Below are 20,272 nucleotides of genomic sequence, written 5' to 3' on the forward strand. Positions count from 1 at the left end.
TCGAACCCGGATTGCCTTGGTGGGAGACGAGTAGTTAAAAAAAAGAGGAGGAGGAGCCTCCTGGAGAATGTAGGTGGGTACTCACTGGGCCACATGGGGAGACGTACGAGGGGGTTGATGATGGGCAGCTTCTTGGACACGGCCGCCACGGGCTCCTTGTCGATGCTGCGGGATCGGTCGCGCTCGCTCCCGGGAGCCTTCAGCAGGCTGATACTGGATATGCGACGGGAGGCGGCAGGTGAGCAACGTAGTTCCTCCATGGTCGATGATGCTAAAACTGCAGCAACACACACATGATACCCTCAACCACAGGCACTTCGTTATCAATCAACTGTGAGTGCATTCTCTTCCATCACCCTCTGGTAAAAAAGTCGAACACATTTCAGGGAATCTATAAATGTAAGCAACACTGCAGTCTTAGGATGAAATAGGGTCAATACTAAAATAAAAATTTCAGTATCATTTCATGGAAAAAAAATCATAATCATAAACTGAATATATATAAAAGTTGCAAAAATGAAAAGCAAACAGCTATAAATTTTTTACTTAGGTCTTAGGCAGGTAGTATTTCTAGTGCAAATTACCGCTCCCAAAGTCTTAGATAGGTTACGGCCGGTGTCCTAACCGTGACCAATCTGTGCCCAAACTACTGCATATGCACAGAGCTCAATTTTGCGAAGTTTGTTCGAATTCAGACACAATCTGTATATGGTGCAACCAAATTAAGGTTTACATTTTATGCTCTGATTTCAATATTTTTTCATGAACTGGAAGCTGTGTAAAACACAATAAAATTATATGACGATACGCAGGAATATTTATTCTGGCTGTTTTGAAAAAAGTCAGTCCTTTTGTATTAACTTATATTTTTGTTTCCGTCGACCATATTAAAAAAGCCTTTTCATTAGGTGTAAACCTGGCACATGTAAATTTAAATAAAAAAAATTGTTGTGTAGAGGCACAGGTAGTATGCTTATTTCTGTGATATACAATTGTTGTTAGACTCGCACAAAGCACTGGTTATTTAAATAGCTGCCAATTTGTCATTGGGAATCTGTTCTGGAATATAACCCAATACGTAATTAGGTTACCGCTATGGCCCAACAAAGCAGTGCTTATTCGCTAACTTAACCTAACATTTTGAAATACCACTCTTAGACACCTAATAGTAACACTGAAGGTTTTTAATACAGAAAACTTAGATTTTACCAGGACATATTACATTGTTTCAACCTTAATGTGATAAGTTTGTCTTAAAGAAGATATAAAGAAAAAATGTTTAGTAATGAAGTAGGAGGTTAAAAAATATTACATGCTAATTAAACTAACTTAAAAATCATATTCTCCTCATTTCTGAACCTACAGTATGACAACAGATAAATAAATAAATTATATTTTATATTTGTAACTACTACAATTTTGAATAAATCTTTCTAGCACTTTTTTAAAAAGTGAGAGCTAAAAGGTTCGGAGGCCACTCACGCTTGCCTGCGCTATCTTCACTGAAGCGTCGCAGCTTTAGTCCATCGTCGTCCCCTCCCTCATCAGACATGACTGGCGATGGGGGGTTCACCACCACGCTGATGATGGGTGGGAAGTCGTGGTGGCGGATTGTGGGGCCTTCCTCGCTCTCTGACTTGACCAGGCCGCCCCGGGGCCGCGGCTTGTCCCGAACGTGGAACCTCAGCAGCTCGTCCTCCTCCCCGTCCGACATGGCCCCGCTCGGTCGCCGCGACACGTCCCCGCTCAGATTGTTGCTCGAGCCCTGGATCTGTATCTTCACTATGTCTAGGAACCCACGCCCCTCACGCTCTCCTAGAGTTCTGCATGCTCTCGGCTTGTCGGTCGGGGCTTTCGTCTTGACGTGCTTGTAAAACGACTTGCGACCGATGTCGTTGCCTTCCGAGAAGTGTGCCAGGCTGGCACCTCGCACCTTCACCAGCTCTCCCGAGTCATCGTCCTCCTCCAACTCTTCTTCGGGAGACATGAGGTCTATGTTGGGACTTGGCGTGACTGGAAACCCAGCAGCAACCAGTTCACTTTGTAAACTTACCTCTGGTGGCAAAGGAACATCCTCCAATTCTTCGTGCTTGAGAGCCTCCTCGCTTCCTTCACTGGTATCATCCTTAATATTGTCCGTCTCTGTGTTATCAGGAGAGTCAATGTGACCAACGACTTTCTCTATGTCCTCTAGAACTGAAGAACCCCTACGAGATGCATCGCCATCCCTGTCGGGCACGAACAAAGAATCAAACATATATTTTTTGTCATCGTCCTCTATAGGACTACTAGTAAGGCTTTCGATGTCTACCCGCAATGTGTCACTTTCATGATTGTCTTGCAAAGAGTTTGGTCCCTCCAAGTTTTCCAAGAATCCGATGCCCTCGTTGAAGTCCCGCTTCAGTTCGAGGCTCTCGGACGTTGATAACAGTGCAGACTGCGATTCATCACACATCAGGTCGCCTTTTGATGAGGCGACAATAGTGTTCCCAATATCCTTTTCCTCTTTGGAAAGAACCTTCGGTTCTGAAAAAAGTGCGAAGTCCTCCAATGAAGCACTTCGTTTAATTTCCACTTTCTCGACGCACACTTCGTCGTGCAGACTCGCAGAGAACCGACGTGGAACAGAGTCCTGGGAAGGGGGCAAAAGTCCCTTGGGGGCAGGCACAGCAAGAGAAGATCCCTCCCCATCCTCAGATGGGACCAGGCTGCGACGGGGGTCCGCGAACTCGAGGGGCACAGGCAGTGGGAGCAGGTCATCACAGGCAGAGTCCCGACGCAAGTCGGGCAGGGGAGAGATGGCAGTGAGGCGACTGCAGATTCCGAGTTCCGTCGAAGATGAGGAATGTACGAAGGAATGAGGCGAAGGGCAAGGGCTGACTTCTGTGCTGGACACAGACTCGATGGTCGGCAACACCTGGTGAGAAGAGGAAAAACCACACTGTAGGATATGTAAATCGTGATAAGTGACCACAATGAAGAAAAAACACTAGTTCGCATTATATACCAAAGTCTAATTTGGTTAGCACTTAGATACATTAACTGTTTATTACACTGAATGGAATATTAAATTGAATATTTTACAACTAAAATTACAATTATTAAAAAAAATTTTTATAATGAATGCAATATTATAATGGTAAAAAACTATCTTCTGGTATGAGCTAAATAACATGCTAAGTGTAAGTAGTATATAAATTTAGTTGTTAATAATGCATTTGCATTTGCATTTGCTAATGTTCACATAAAATTTGGCATGAAATAATTAATATAAAATAAGCAAATTTCACCTATAAGATACATCATGCTATCAGTTATTATGTATAGTACTGCAAAAATTTATTGATTTTAACAACAATAATACTTAAGTATAGAAAAAAAAAATTAAAAAATTTTTCAAAGTCAAAAAATTTCTTGTTTACTTCAATTTAAAAATAATAAGTAAATATTATATACAATTTGTGGTTGGCAATGCAAAATGTACTTAAAGTTGAATTCATAAACACATCTATATACATGCATATTTACATATACACATGCATACTGATATAGAAAAAAGGCCAGAATTAAAAAAAAAAAACAGATATGATAATTTTGAATTCTTATCATTATTCATTTCTTACTTAAGTAATAAATTGCAAAATAATTTACAGTTAAACCCCTTAAGGGTGAAAATTGCATACAAATTGTTAATTTTACTTACATTAATGAAAGCTGTTAAGTGCTAAAATTAAAGTTTTTACTACAGCATTATAATTTTATTTAGTATTCTGAGATATTTTTAGTAAAAAAAAACAACAACTAAATGGCACCAGATACCGGTAAGATCAATGAATTAGTTTATATTAGGTAAAATCTGACCTGCAAGTTCTCTAAGCATGCTTCGCTTGATAAACCAGTGTTTACGATTCAACGAAGGGTTAGGAGGGAAACATTAATACTCAAACACACAGATGTGCTCTTGCAAGTAAACAATAAAAGATACGATGTGCACGAGGCAAGATACAAAGTGGACTGCTAGGTGCTGGCACACCTGCAGGGTGTCGCAGCTCCTGGTGGAGGGGGGAGGAGGGGTGATGGTGAACTGCGGGAGGCCGGAGACGGGAAGCTCCTCTCCCACCAATGGCGGCTTGTTCTGCTCGTCCACTGCCTGCTCCGTGTGCTCCACCAGCTGCCGGATGGCCTTCTTCAGGCTGTTGGCACGGCTCATCAGCGTCTCTCGCTGGGCCACCCTCGACATCTGGAACACAGGCCGAGGCATTGCAACGACCGTACACGGATGATGCGTGCAACTATGCCACCCACTGAGCTCATCTGTGTTTTCCTCATTAATTAGTGTATATATCACTGCTGTGTACGTCATACAGATTTTGGTACATTTCACTCATTTTATTACCGCTATAGTTGTCTTTCATGTTGTTTCGTATGATTTTACTGACTTAATTCTTGAATTCCATTTGTGTGAACTTATTTCATTTTGACAACAGTTAACCCTAGTTTGTTTTCTGTGTTTTTAGTATTGTTTTACGTATTGTTACAAGGCTGCTATAGACGAGGAGCAGCCAACCAGCTCCGCATGCCAGCCTGCGGGACTCCTAGGGAAAAACCCTCCTCCTTGAACAAGTACAACACAGGTAGCATTGACTCTTCCTATGCTGCTCTTTCTGTCCCGCCGAGTCCAAGTTGCCTTTCTGCCTCTGAGGGTTCTGCAGGTTCCGACAGCCCCCTCGCATTGAGTGGTGTAACTAGGACATTACTGTTCTCGCAGCTTTAAGAGTGTTAAGTTGGGGACTTTGACGACGCGACACTTCAGAGGACTACGAGACCTATCCATGGGTAACGCCAATAGGTATATAGGGTAGGGTTAACCTGTGGCTATAGAGAGGCTGATGGCAATACCGGCGAATCCTCAGAGTGATACAAGAGTGAAGTGAAGAGGGTGAATGATCCCTTGGTGAGCGATGGGCTTCGGGTGCAAAGATAGAAGAATATAGGATGGTGTACCGGCAAGCCGGATGTGCGAGTAATAAAAATAGTGTGTTGGGACCGAGGTGCGTGGTAAGAAATGAATGGTAGAGAGAGCCACAGTCGAGCCAAGCTCCAGAGGGGAAAGAAAATTGTGGATATAGGAAAGGGTGATTAATATGTGGACAGTCATTTAGATTGTAATTTTGCTAATAGTGTAAATATTGGCTGATAAATAAACTTTAGTTAACTAATTGGGCTATCCTTTCCAACCTGTATTTCTATTTGTAACCGTATTTTATAATTTGCCAATCTCAGTTTTCTGTGACATAAAAATCTTAGCAACTGTATATGTCCATAATGTCTCAATGATTTTCTACCTATAGGGCAACAACCTCCTAAAGATCGAGCTGAAGCCACTGACACTATACCAGATACATTTGAAGAATACAACTGTGCCTCACAGGAGAAACTCACCCTCCTGGGAGGGCGGGGTCTCTCGTGCACGTCTTTCTCCGGACGCTCCAGTGAGCTCTTCTCCTCACCGTCTGGCAGTGGGACTACCTCCTGAAAGGCACGGCAACCAGACAATAGCTTACAGATGGTTCTGGAAAACTTGTAATGAGTACCTTGAACATCACAAATGTTACTGCAATTAGTAAGGACAACAGTATGTCGACAATATTTTAGGGGCATGTTAAAATTTTAGTGTGAAATTTTTTTTTGATATACCAGCACCTGATTTATAACAGGTGATATGCTCCTACTAGATAGCACAAAATGTTCAGAAATTTTTTACAGGAGTACATTTTGTTTCAGTACCTTCAACTGATAAAATCTACGAAGAACTGGGAAAAAATTGAGAAATATAAAAGAAGAAAAGTGAAATTTTTCATTAATATGGGTTAAGCCTCAAAACAAAATAAAAACTTAAATTAACACACTCCGTTCGATTTAAGTATTAGAAACCATTAGATTCCATTAAAAATTTATTTTTAAAATTTAATTATTTAACACAGCAGGTATTTTTGTAAAAACACAAAAACACTTGAAAACTTTAACTCTTACATTGACAATTTCAATTGGTAAAGAAATCCTAGGTAAAAGATGCTTTTTTTTTATGCCACATGCCTTTAACCATGCTACTGATGTGGCGCTGACACAGAGGGTCGGAGGAGAGAGACACTCACCTCCGGCTGCTGGATGAACACCTCCTCCTGGTGCAGCGTCTGCAGCAGGAGATCCAGCTTGTCCTTGAGCACCTGGCACTTGTCGCTGAACTGCTGGTCCCCTTGGCCGATGCTGACTTCTGCAGCGCGCACTATGAAGTCCTTCACTGTCTCGCACAGCACTCTGCCACAGCAACCACACTCCTGCATCAACACTCGCTTCCACGGTCCTGCCCCCGACAACCACGACAAGCCCTGTGCTTCCTCCACTTCTCTCTGTTTCATAAACATTTTAGATTTCACGTGTATTTTTATTTATAACAGAATTATAGTGTATAAAGAAAAAAACATGTAACCTTATATTGTGTGAATGAAGATATTGCTTAAGATTAAACAGGGGTAAAACAAATTCATGTAACATTTGTAAGCGTGTACTCATAACAAACCAAAGTAAAGAGATTCATGAACAGAAAGTGAGTTTTTTTTAATGGTGTGTTTCAAATTATCTTCAGCTCTGCCCGTTGTCTGGTGGCCTGGGCAGTCTTAGCCATTAGTCGAGAAATCTCAGGGCAAGCTGCATGACTTAAACGCAACATACATGTGGTCATGGGTTATATATCACTCCAGCAAGCTACTTTACCACAAGTCCACCCTACTAAACAACCCATCATCATGCAAGGATAGTGTGCTTTCTTATTACATTACTGTTCATCAGACCAATGTTCAGAACAGAGACCAAAATGGATGCTAAGAGATAAAAAGTGAGCAAAACAATACTTGCAAAACCTAGTCTACAACTTTTACATGTACCTTGTTGCCGGTGGGGGGTCAGTTTTAAGTCAAGTTAGTGTGCACCATCGTATCTAGGGAGCATGGACCCGATACTCTACTCTCAAGGTGTGACGTCACCTGTGTGGGGATGTAACTTGTTTTCTCCTTCACCTTTATAAGACTACCAGAACCTGGCCCGCTCTAAGAGTTGGGCCCACTATGTTGATGCTCACGTGGGCTCGCACGGCGTCCCACACGCCGCAAAGTTCTCACGTACACACAAGTGGTCAGATGCATAAGAACAACACTAGGTTTGCAAAACCTGTACATGTATCCCATACACTAGTTCTCAACATAAAAAGTTAAACTGCGAAATGCCTTGCGGCATGATCGGCTTACGGATGGTCCAGGCCACCTCGTGGGTGGACAAAAGGTTCATGTTAATGATAAATTCCGCTGAGCAAACATAAACATAATTAGTTAAACAACCATGCCCCCGAGGTAGGCTCCGAGGATAGTTACAAACAATTTGGATTAAAATAAGAAACAGAATTACCGCAGTCAGTGAGCACAAAAGTTGAAGTCCGCAGAGAGCGGAGAGCATCCTACCTCGGGTGGCGATGCAAAGCGACTGGGGAGACACATGGCTGCTGAGGTGGTTAGTCAGCACCAAGGGGCCAAACTACAAGTATCGTTAGGCGAACCCGTGTCGTACTGCTGATGAGCGTCAGTTAAGCACACAATAATTGTTTTAAAATTACAATAAAATTAATCCATGATTAAAAATCTTTAAAAAAATGTGAAACAATAATTATGGTTTGGATTCAGAAAATTTAAAATGGTCTTCGGCAGTCCGGATCTATTGCTTGAATATGAAAACGTCTGATTGTTTATAATAAATGAAAGGACAAGAACACAATTGAAATTAAAAGAAAAAGTTTACAATATTAATTATTATTTATCATAAAATAAAAAGCTTCCAATATAAATTATTATCTATCACTGACTAAATTGCGTCCTCTTGCTGACGTTTGTGGCGCACACACATGTATGTCACTGGCGGGGAGTTTAAATACCTGGAGGATAGGGGTGAGAAGGGGTGGACACATGCTGGACTCTGTGGGGCGCAGTCCCGGACGAGTTCAACCTCTGGGTCAAAAATGTTACAAAAATGAAAATTTTTAGTGTAAAAAAAGTTGATCAGCTAGAGTTCACCAATCAGCAAGCTCTGCCTCAAGACTTTGTAAACAATGATGGTTAGGGAAACTCATTAAACAGGAAAGATGGGTGTCCAGACAATGGGATTAAGATAAATTCACTTAAGTAATTATCAATCATACTACAAGCTGCACGTGAAAAAAAAAAAAAATGTGTGTACACGGAGTTCACACCCAACAGAAGTGAAACTTCTTGCTTATTGTAATTAGGTATACATAGATAGAGAAAAATTATTTTCATTTTCAATCACAATATTCACATAAAAATGGATGATAATTATAAATTTTATTGTAATAACTTTTTTCTAGATGAATAAATAAATTGTATATACTTTAAATGAAAGAAAATAAATATTGTAGTTTCAATCGTTAGCTGTTACGAAAACTGAGGAGTAGACAAACACAAACAGCATTATGATCGTTCTGTAGCATTAGTGCTGCATCATTTCTACCCCTCCCCTGCCATCTGCTCTTCTTGCTGTTACAATTAGCATATAACATGCTCCGCTACATACCTATCCCCCCTTTCCCATGCCATCTTCCCATTCGACCGCTAGTGCATGTGTTGGAGTGGCATCACCGCTGACACACTCTACTCCTCTACCGTTTCTCCCACCACGTACCTTACTATTCCCCTAATGCAATCAAAATTTTTGTAGCCCCCTCAACAAAGAAGTTTCACTTCAAAAAATATATAATTATTTTTTTATAGGAATTAAAATCAGGGCTGGATGTTGAGCAGTGAACGCTCACTTTGCAGACGAGATGACGACGGTGTGCTGGTCGGACTGCAGTATCTTGGTGAGGTGGGACACGAGGGAGTCCTCGTACGCGGCGATGGTGGACGAGGGCTCCAGATGGGACAGCTTGCGGGTCGAGATGGTGATGCTGCGCTCGTACGTCATGATGCTCCACCTGCAGGGCCAAACACATACACCCACCAAGTCCAACCAACAACTACAGGTCCGGACCTCGGCCCTGCCGGATTAGTGGTTTTGCAGATTACCAAACATCAATATAGTTATGATGGGGATACCAAGTGTGAACATGTGAAAAGTGAAATTTAACTCGCTAGAAAAAACGAAACACTGTCCTGAAATGAAAACCTATAATAAATATAAACTCAGAGTACACTAAAAACCCTGGCAGTGCATTAATGCAGTCTGGTAGCAAAGGTCAACAAAAATATTGTAACGCCAGCAGCTCAATTGGTGCCATGTTACAATAAGTACAGAACCATAGAGCCAGATTAAAGAACTTTCACAGTATTAGGTGATGTACGGTTATTATCTAAACATTTTTTTCCATAAAGTTTTTATAACCACACTTAATGGTCCAGAATATTTTTTGTGAACATCACAATTAATTTTTATAGACATATTTAGTGCACCATTAAAACATAAGAATGTGTCAGAATATACAGAAAAAAAACTCAGTTTCTCGAGGAGACTTATAAAACAGTAAATTAATTTTTTGAGGGAGAACATTTTTTTGTTTGAACATGAAGTAGAAAAGTGGAAAGTGATGAGGCGAAGCAAGGCACACAGGTATTGAAGCTATGCGTGCGGTGTCTCACCTGTCCAGCATCTTGGTGGAGGCCATCTCGTACCTCTCGAGCAGCTGGGGCAGGTGCGTGTCGTCGTCGCAGGAGCTGCCCCAGCCCAGGACCCGGGCCAGGTCGTTGCCCGTGCCCAGGGGCAGCACCCCCAGCTGGCACTGCTTCTGCAACACGCCGGCGCTCTCCGTCGCATCGCTCGCCTCCCGGCACGGCAATCTCCGTCCAACCACACTGTCAGTTCATGGCGGACATTGCCGTACGCCAGTGGGGTTTTCTTGAGATACTCCCATTTTCCTCACTAATACATTCCGTCAAAGCTCCAACCTCATCTCATAACTCTCATCACACCTAAAGACCCTGATGTTGACAGGATATTACGCCCCTGATTCATAATTCTTTCTCTTGATGTGACAGCCATGGACTGCAGCACATGAAGTGAGTGGGAAATCACCTAAGTTCCACCACCAACAGGCAATGACAAAAATAAAGTAAATAATGATTTCACGTTACTTTGTGAGAAAAATTCTTGCATGTTTGGCATCAAAATTAACTTATAACTGTATAATTTGTAGTCAGTTTGCCATATGAGTAGAGAAATAAATATTTTGCACATTTATTTAGCACTCAGCTGTACTTTACACACCTCTGTACACTCAAGCCAGAAATTTTTGTGAGAAACATCTTCTTCTCTCCACTAGGTATTTTCACCGACTGAGGATAATACAAGAATGTGTCAAAAGAAGCATGACACACAATTTATTGAATGTTCAAAATATCCAAAAATTATTTTATTACAGTTTGAGTAACAATTACTTCCTAGTTTATATAACTTAAATGAAAATACTGTATATACAACAAAAAAATAAAAAAAAAATAAAAATCCAACAAACAAAATTCACAGATATAATCTTTAAAATTGAAGCAGTAGCTACACTCACTCACTCACATGCATGCTCAACCTGTCTATTTCAGACAGCACCCAGCCGATGGAGCCGTCACCACTGCAAACTAAAATACGGAATGGATTGAAGTGTCGGAAGAGCCGTAACCTGTAAAAAAACAAACAAAGATTTCCACAAAATTAGAAAAAAAGAAATGTGTTTACTGTACCTAAATGGTTCACACACGAAATTTTAAATTCAAAAGGTATGATATCCAGAAGGTCTGGCAAGGGAGAACGTCGGCAGTATAATTTTGGGTGGGCGCCATCGTAAGAGAGTGTAGACACAGCTTAAGACTATTTTTCAATGCATGACATCACTCCCACAAGTGTATTAGACTCTATTCCGATGTACCATCGTTTACACACAGACTCATCTTGCTCTCAGCATTAGGCAAGCTACGACAATTAACATGGGCTCTATGGCATCCTACATGCCTCTATCTAAACACGCACTCCCTTTTGGTCAGTCACAAACAGGTTACTTCTGATGCATCCACTTTATTCAGCTCAGCACGGTTCCTACGGTTACACTAAATTACGTGTTAAACCGTTAAAGGCGCTGCGGCACACAATTTGTTTACACTGAGGTCCATCCAACCCAGCTGGCCGGAAATAGTACGATCGTGGTGCATTAATAAAGCCCCGTTTGTGGATAAGCAATGATTAGAGCCCCGGAAAATTAGCATTTTAAAATGTATAATTTAGCATTTTAAAAATGAAATTTAGCATTTTGTAGCATTTTAAAAAGTGAAATATAGCACTTTGTAGCATTTTGAAAAAAAAAATATATAAAAAAATTCAGAAAACATGATTAATTATTTTTCAACCAATTAAAATGTTATTTACCTGGATACTGTTTATCTAACATTTATCAGTAGGTATTCTTATATTTAGATGTGCGACATGTTTTAGGGATACACCACGTTTAACTTGTGGAACACAATTTGCAAAGAAAACTGTGCACCGGAACTACCCGTATAACCTTTCCCTATCCTATGAGACACGTGAGGGGTATTGCTGGTGTGAACCGACTGTACCAGTTGACCTTGGTGACTTCCTCTTGCTCTCACACACACGCACACGAAGGCTGGACTCACACTATCTCTCTCTCTCCTCTTCTTTCTAATAATCTCTTACGCACACAAACACACCTGCTGACTGGGCCGACTCGGCTTGCTTGTTCCCTCTCTCTCTCCTACATTCTTATCGCTTACAAACACACCTACACACACTGGCTGGCTACCGCCGGACCATCCGCAGGATTTTCGTGCATTCACGGCAGTACAGTCGAACCTCGCTACTACGAGAGCTGACAATGGCGAGAAAAATCCTCATAACTACGAGTACTCCTAATAACCAAATATATAAGATTTAAGTCAAATTTAAAATCCTGAACATTCCCAGAATGTCTTAATGTCGCACAATATCTCGGAAACGGTACCTCGTAGTAAAAAAACGCATAGAATAAAAGTTGTAGCAAATTAAATTTCTAATATAAAATGTATCTGTGATTTTTTTTGTATCTGCAACAGTTTTTGTTTTAATCGCGAATGAAATGGTCACACTCATGACCGTGCTCCGAGATGCAGCGAAAAAAAAAAAAAGCTGTCACCGTCGCCTAGCTTGTTCTGGGAGGGGAGGTAAGTGGTGAGAAGAAAGAAAAACACCGGAGAGTTGGAAAGAGGAGGGGAAGGGAAGGGCATCTGCCATCTTCTTTGTTCATTTGTAGAGAGGGGGAGGAAGTCACAGACACACGCATGCACGCACACACCCTCAGACCCAGCAACACACACAAAGGTGCTTATCAGTCCGTGTTAATACTACGTGAATGTTTTTTTTCCTAACAGCAGGCGTTTTTCCTTGTTTGAAGAAGATGCCTTTTAAATCACTCTAGCCATTTTAATTTAGCATGATTTACGTAGTCCAATTGACGGTGCATTACAAAACTGTCGTAACTTCGAAGGTCTCGTAGTATCCCGTACTCGTAATTATGAGGTTCCACTGTATTAGCATTTATCGCAGAAAAACTCTTATTTAGCATTTTATCGCATTTATTGAGTCATTTCGCATTTTATCGCGGTTATTTCGCATTTGCGAATTTTCCGGGACTCTAGCAATGATTTAATGAAGGAATCCACCTTCGAGAGGTACACTTCGGAATAAAAGAAAAGTATTCCCCATTAAATTAATTAAAGAGTTGCGTAAATCAGTTATGAGGTGTGTGAAAAGCACCCTACATTGATCGGTGCTAGGAGAAGAATGGGAAAATTAAATTGGCAGCACCAGAAGGCACTGGATCGGCACGATCACGCCACACAGTAACACTACTATATTCTTTTAAATACGTGCTGCCGGTTATAGAGAAACATTAAGTAGTAAATTACTAAATTAATTTATGTGGAAATTGACAATAAGAAGTAACACTTTTAAAAAGAGGACAGAATAATTACAAAAAATACCAATTCCTTGGAAGTGATCAGCTACACTTAGAGGAATTCATGCTCTTAACCTAACATAAAATTCTAAGGCACATATGCTTTTGTATTATAATTACCAAGTCTGCTGTAATTAAGTATACTCTAGGGATGAAAAAACACTTAAAAACAATGTTACAAAATATTAGGCTGTAAAAAGTGCTGAGCATTTAAATGCTGCTAGGCCATGGGACTGCCTGCATGCTATATAAATGACAATTCACGCACACACTGGTTTACAACTGCTGTGTTAGTGCGCACAGGGCTTAAACGAATTGCACGGACAAAATTGAGTGTTTTTATGAAGTATTTGATCAATAATTAACATATTTAATAATTTGATAAGAATATGATAAAGAGGAATAATAATATCAAATTCTAAATTACTAACAAAATACACAGTTAAAAAAATATTTTTTTTATGCTAGAATAAAAGAGAATTATAAGAAGACTTAATTTTATTTTAACCTATATTGTACTATATTTACTTATTATTTAATTAAGTTTATATTAAATTACAAAAACTTTCTAATTACCTTAACAAGGTATGTAAGTAAAACCTTACTCACACCTTCTTAACACAAAACAGTAAAACACTTGTTTATACAAAGTATTTTCACAATCCAATGAAATTAAGTAAAATCACACTAAAAATACTGTAACTAATTAGTTTTCTTTGTTTTTTGTTGTCTGCAAGTGATTGATTTAGATGAAATGCTTAGCTATGTTTAATTTATGAAATCTTAATAACAGTACTCTTGTTAAAATTAAAGTTGAACTAGTTTGGTTTTTACAAATCTTTTAACTAAAGGTGCCAAAATAAATTTAGATTACTTAATACTTGTATTAATGAAGTGACACTGTATTCTTTTAAGTTATATTCAAGCATGACATTAAGTTAGTCACAGAAAATTTTTAAGCATTTTTTTAACCAGTTACTAGCCAAGGATAACTAGCGAAGGCTTAAAAAATTACAAATTACATGCAAGTAATCAATGGGAGTGCCCGGTACGTGAAATGAAACCTAGACTATGAAGTTCAAAGGTAGGGTTACCAGATGACTTGAACAACTAAATTCCACTAAAAAATATGACACATAATACAAAATAGTTTAATAGTGTTACGTTGAATTAATTATTCAATTCAAATATTAAAAGTCCTACTTTTGTTACAAGCGCACAATGCACGTGTATCCAGTAATGAACAATTAATTATAAACATAAAACTTCTAATACAATGGGAAGCAAGAAGAGAAGTTTTAAAACAGACAAATTAATAAGAGTTATTTCATCAAGGATTTGAAAAAGACATACAGAACAGAAATAAAAGATCAGAAATTTCCTTTCTTCTACCAAATATTGTAATAACAACAATATGGAAAACTGGTAAGAGATACGCGAGACAAGTGATGCCAGCGAACCTGGCAGTGTGGAGTGTGCCTACATTTTTAATTGCATTTAACTAGTTACAGTAGTGGCATCTAGCAGCCTGGAGTGAAAAATAGTAGCTAGAAAGCAATGCAGTAAAGTATCTCACACTTCGTCAATACTAATTGGCCAGAGTTTCCCATATTGTCCTATTATGATATTTGCTTCTACTTTTATTGAAAAATAAGGACCTTTGCTAGTTTCTAAGACAAACTATCCTAGCAAATAAAAGAATATAAAAAAAGAGGACATATATGGGTTTTTACCCAGATATGAGGACGTCTGGTATCCTTAGCCATGCAGGTGCTGAGGAAGAGGAAGAGGAAGAGGAAAAAAAGAAAAAGAAGGGGGGACGGGGAAAGATGTGGTACCCATATTAATAGAAGGTTTTTATAGATCTTGTCTGTGAAAATATGTATTGATGCTCATAAAATTAGAATATATATTACATTAAAAATTTTAGTAAAGAAAAACACGCTTGATAGAGTCTTAGACAAACAAATGCATTGTTGAAAAAACAATCAAATATGGAAAGCCTGGACTGAAAGATTTTAAAGCAGCAATTAATAATTACTTAATATGATCATAATAAATGAGAATATTTTACATTGAGCCGTATTGTTCATCCAGTGTTTCTACGTTTGAGTAACCTATGCTTATTTTCAGTTTTGTACTGCACTGAAGGTCTTGTGTTGTATTTATATAATTGTACGGAATCAAATTAGTCAGCTTTTCACATTTTCGTAACTTTTATAAGGAAGTGCCGACTACATCCAGACTATACTTCTTAAAATTAGTGACTAATATTTGCTTTGGTTTTCATATAAAGAATTGAATTTTTATATCATAATTAGGTCTACTGTCATTGTTTACCGTACACATATTAGTAATCTTGCTACATTTCACCCTATCCTTCTATCCTTGCTACCTTGACTTATACTTCTCCTTGAGTCCAGCCACCTGTCATTTTATGCATAATTCACCCTTGGAAAGTTTAAGACATGAGCGAACACACTACCAGAGCATCTGCACCTATGGGAGAAGACTGACTTCGGGTCCAAGTTAATCAATGCCTCCAAGGAGGGGAGGGAATTGCGAGATGTGATCTTTTATTAGAGAGGCTTGCTAATAAATCCTGTAATGGGTGGTTGACACTAACATCATGGAATGTGTTCTAAGTAAACTATTATATAATTTTATACAGTTCCAAAAATTATGTTTTTAGGAACGCTAAAATAAAATAATAATATGTATAAGTATACAAATAGTTGGAAAAAATGTTTTTGAACTGTGTTAACATGAAGGGACTGTGAAAACAGACTGTACTAATGAGAGTTTTTTAAAACAGGGTTCTATTAACGAGGTTTCACAGTATAATCTGTTGATGTTATTACAGAAATATGAGTTGGAAACAGTGTACATATTGTTAAAGTTGTTCTCTAAAATGGCTAAAAATGGCTTTGCAGCTTCATTTAAACGATTAAACTAAAGGGGTCGAGTAGGAACGGCTAGGAACAAAGCCTTTTACATTCTACAACATGTATTTAAATGGAGGAGTTGAGCACTGAGAATCTCAGGAGGGGGAAAGGATGCTCAAGCGGGCGCTACGTAGACAAGCGAGCGGGAGTTAAGCTGGCAAGATGGTGGTGTTACCCGAGCCCAGGGCCGGTACTGATGAGGTCAAACACCTGCGCCGGGTTGAGGAGCTGCTTGAACCGGCGCAGGAACTTGACCCCCTGGTTGTCCCCGGACTTGGAGTTGACGAACACGAGCAGCGGGGAGCTGCCCTGCGGCCGCGTCGCCTCCCACGCCTCGTCGCTACCTGCGGCACACCGCGCCCTCCACCCTCACACAACACAACTGCAACTGTTAGAGCTGGCTCAACATTAAACTGAAAAGTTACCTCGGCAATATCTGCAAGTGACAGGCACTAACTGTGTACGGGCACATCAATTCAGGGGTGTATCTGTGTTAGTGACTAGGGACGATAAGTGTGACGCTCGCTGGTGCTTCTAGTGCAAGGCTGTGGCCTGGGTATCTATGAAATTTGAGATTATCTGCCATATAAAATTATATGGCGGATAAATGAAGATAAAGGTGTAATGCAAGTCCCTTGAGTACTTTAAAAAATGTGTACCAAGTTTTTATGCCTGAAAATTATATTTAACCATTTTTACTGTTATAAAAATACATTTTAAAAACAAAATACAGAAACAGAACTACTCATTCACCCTCAGCGTATTCTGAAATGCTTTTTGTAAACAGATCACATTCAGATATTTGCAGCAGATTTCAAATTGCATAGTTTCTTCTGAAACTCGGCACACCGTATTTGTAAAAATACACAGTAAATTGTCTATCTAGTTTGGCTTGTGACCACTAGGTGCGCACATGCGCAAGTGTATGTACATAACTATATAATAAAACAGTTGACTGTGTGACCTCTAAAGATGCTGTCGTTTGTGTTGTTCCCGCCTGTAATATATTAATTTATCAGGTTATGGGCCCAGAAAATGTCGTACAAACTAAGTAAGTGTTAATGTTTACGGGAAATGCGATCGGGGAAATTAAAAGTGAATTATGTGCTTAATGTAACGAGAGAAAACAAATGTATTCCATGGTGTAGTCATCAAGTGTGTGAAAAATGGCGGCGGGTCTTTCTACACTTTATCCACAATTAACTGACACTAATTTTAAGAATTGGAAGTTCCGAGTTTTGACTTTGCTCGATGAAAAAGACGTGAGATGGATCGTGGATGGAGAAGTGAAGATACAAGAATGTACAGGAAATGATCTTGAGAGGGCAAAAGCAGCAGATAAGAAAGCCAAGAATCTTATCATAAACTGTGTTACAGATCGTCACATAGACTATGTTAAAGACGCGAAAACAAGTGCGGAAATGTTGTTTGCTTTAAACAATATTTTTGAGAGGAAGAGTACTATTTCGAAACTATTGATAAGAAAGAAATTGCTAACACTGAAGTGCAATTCATCTTTGCAGGAGCATTTCAACAAATTTTATAATTTGATTCGTGATTTAGAGGGGATGGGATCTACACTTGAGCAAGACGACAAAGTGTGTCATCTGTTACTTACACTTCCCGAACGTTACGACAACATTATCACAGTGCTGGAGACCATGGATACAGATTTAACATTAGACTTTGTTAAGTCAAGACTGCTTGATGCAGAATTAAAGTTGGACCATCTACAACCAGATGATACGAGTAAGGAATCTTCATTCCTTGCATCGAAACAATTCCGAAAATGTTTTGGATGTGGAGATACTCGTCATTTGATTGCAAACTGCCCCAAAGTGGAATATCACCCTAACACTAGAGAGGGGTTTCGCGATCGATTAAATAAAAGTTACAGAGGCCGAAATCTAAGATACAGTTATCGTGGAGGCAGTGGACATGGCTCGAGCTACGTTTGTTCTGATGAGACAGAAATTTCATTTGTGGCCACAACTAAGACAGAAGAAGCTGTGCTAAGTAGCGAGACTGGAAATGTGGAAGAAATAAAGTTTGTTCTAGACTATGGTTGTACAGATCATCTGGTCATGCCAGATTTGCTACCACATATGTTAGATATTAAAGTCATTGAAGATCCTATCAGAATAAGAGTTGCAAATGGTGAAGAGTTGATTGCAAATCAAAAAGGGACTCTAAAACTTAATGAGGGTGACTTGAAGATAAATATAGAAGCACTTGTTGTGCCAAACCTTACATTCAATTTGCTATCGGTGAAAAAAGTGGTAGACTCAGGAAGGAAGGTGATCTTTAGTGCCAGTAGTGCAGAAATAGTAGATGACAGTGGGCTAAAAATTTTATGTAGTACATCTGGTAAATTGTATGTTGTAAAGTTTTCCTTACTGGTAGAGGAAACGTGCTGTTTATTGAATGTCGAAGACCTGTGGCACAAAAGACTTGGCCACTTGAACCGCCATAGTTTGAGATTAATGGGACTGCCGTCATCAAGCAAAGTGTGTGATGCTTGTCGTCAAGGAAAAGCCAACAGACAACCTTTTCCGAGAAGTAGTTCACCCAGGTCCTAAAGGATTGGAGAGTTACTGCATACAGATATAGGAGGTCCTGTCTCAACTCCTACAAGTAATGGTGAGCGATACTACCAGACAATCACAGATGATTACTCACATTTCTGTGTTGTGTATTTGCTCAAGACTAAAGCTGAGGCTGCAGAAAATGTAATCAATTATATCAAACGACTAGAATCCCGTTTTGGAACAAATTGTGTGAGTCGCATAAGATGTGACAATGGGGGTGAGTTTTCTTCTGGAAAATTCAAGTCATTTTGTTCAGAGAAGGGTGTGCAGTTAAAGTATACGGCACCTTATTCACCGCAAATGAATGGTGTCAGTGAAAGAATGAATAAAACACTACTCAACAAAGTAAGGTCAATGTTTGTAGAAACAAATCTACCGAAGCATCTGTGGGGGGAAGCCATACGCACTGCAGCATTCCAACTCAATCGTTCCCCAACTACTGCACTTAATGGAAAAATCCCTGCAGAACGTTTTCTTGGAAAGGTGGACCTTGCAAAACTGAAAATCTTTGGCGCAAAATCATGGGCAATGAAATTGCCCCAGAAAAACAAGATTGATCCAAAAGCAAACCCACAAGGATGGTTGGCTATAGTCCAAATGGCTACAGGGTATGGGACCCTGTATCAGATAGTGTGCAGGTATCAAGAGATGTGACTTTTAATGAAACTGATGTGTTCTATAAAGTAGAAGAAAAACAGGTCCCACTAACTGTTAGATCAGGTGAGGAAATCTCTAAACATGTCAGCGCAGGTTCGAAAAATGAAGAAACACTTCCAGACAAAGAAACGCCCACTGTGGCAGAAAGTGACGAGGAGTTTTATGGATTCGCAGATGATAATGAGTACACTTCACCCACCAGATCTAAGAGGAAAATAACAAAACCAAGGCATCTAGAAAATTACGAGCTCTACGTTGCCTACTGCTTGTTGGGTGAGTGTGATCCACAGACTTATGAAGAAGCAGTACAAGAAAGTGAGGACTGGAGAAATGCGATTCAGAAAGAACTAGATGCTCACAAAAAATTCCAGACATGGACTACAGCTGACCCACCCAAGGAAATTCAACCAATTGAAACAAGATGGGTTTTCCACACCAAACCAGATGGAACCAAGAAGGCTAGGTTGGTGGCAAAAGGCTTTCAGACAGGCAGAAGTGAACAAGTATATGCACCTGTAGCAAAGATTGGACTGTAAAACAAATGGATGTTCCTACAGCTTTTTTGAATGGGACACTAGACAACGATGTGTACATATTTCAACCAAAAGGAGTTAAAGACAAAAATCCTGAAACTTCAGCGTGCTTTGTATGGGCTTCGTGAGTCACTTCGTGAGTCACCACGTTGTTGGAACCAAAGATTCAATGAGTTTGCAGCAGAAAACAACCTGAGGAGGTCCAACTTTGATGTCTGTTTGTATATCGGAGATAGTTTGTGGTTGGTCTTATGGGTTGATGACATTTTGCTGTTAGGTGAGACAGCAAAAATAGAAGAAATATCTACACGACTCAGAGAAGAATTTTGTGCCAAGGACCTAGGAGACCTGCACTGTTTCATTGGGACAGAAGTGAAAATAGTTGGAAATCGAATGGAAATAGGTCAGCATAATCTTATTGAAAAAATGACAAAGAAATTCAACATGGAGGGATGCAAAGGGGTTCTCATACCAATGGAAGATAGGTTGAAA

General features: G+C 39.6%; 1 protein-coding gene across 6 annotated transcripts in view; it reads right to left on the reverse strand.

Annotated features, from left to right (window-relative positions):
- The window catches only part of LOC134542193 (diacylglycerol kinase eta), a 339,692-nt gene that overhangs the window by 37,608 nt on the left and 281,812 nt on the right, over window positions 1-20,272 (reverse strand). For 4 of the 6 annotated variants that reach the window (XM_063386253.1, XM_063386252.1, XM_063386257.1 and 1 more), the window contains 9 exons: window positions 16,178-16,346; window positions 10,627-10,729; window positions 9,699-9,844; window positions 8,876-9,037; window positions 6,156-6,318; window positions 5,443-5,532; window positions 4,034-4,240; window positions 1,483-2,917; window positions 86-277 (listed from right to left, as the gene is read on the reverse strand). In XM_063386253.1, the coding sequence (XP_063242323.1) occupies window positions 86-277; window positions 1,483-2,917; window positions 4,034-4,240; window positions 5,443-5,532; window positions 6,156-6,318; window positions 8,876-9,037; window positions 9,699-9,844; window positions 10,627-10,729; window positions 16,178-16,346 (2,667 nt within the window). The remainder of the gene's footprint in view (window positions 1-85; window positions 278-1,482; window positions 2,918-4,033; window positions 4,241-5,442; window positions 5,533-6,155; window positions 6,319-8,875; window positions 9,038-9,698; window positions 9,845-10,626; window positions 10,730-16,177; window positions 16,347-20,272) is intronic. The other 2 variants (XM_063386254.1, XM_063386256.1) reach the window with 2 other exon arrangements.

This window comes from Bacillus rossius, assembly GCF_032445375.1.
Source record: "Bacillus rossius redtenbacheri isolate Brsri chromosome 4 unlocalized genomic scaffold, Brsri_v3 Brsri_v3_scf4_2, whole genome shotgun sequence".
Taxonomy (NCBI): Eukaryota; Metazoa; Arthropoda; class Insecta; order Phasmatodea; family Bacillidae; genus Bacillus; species Bacillus rossius.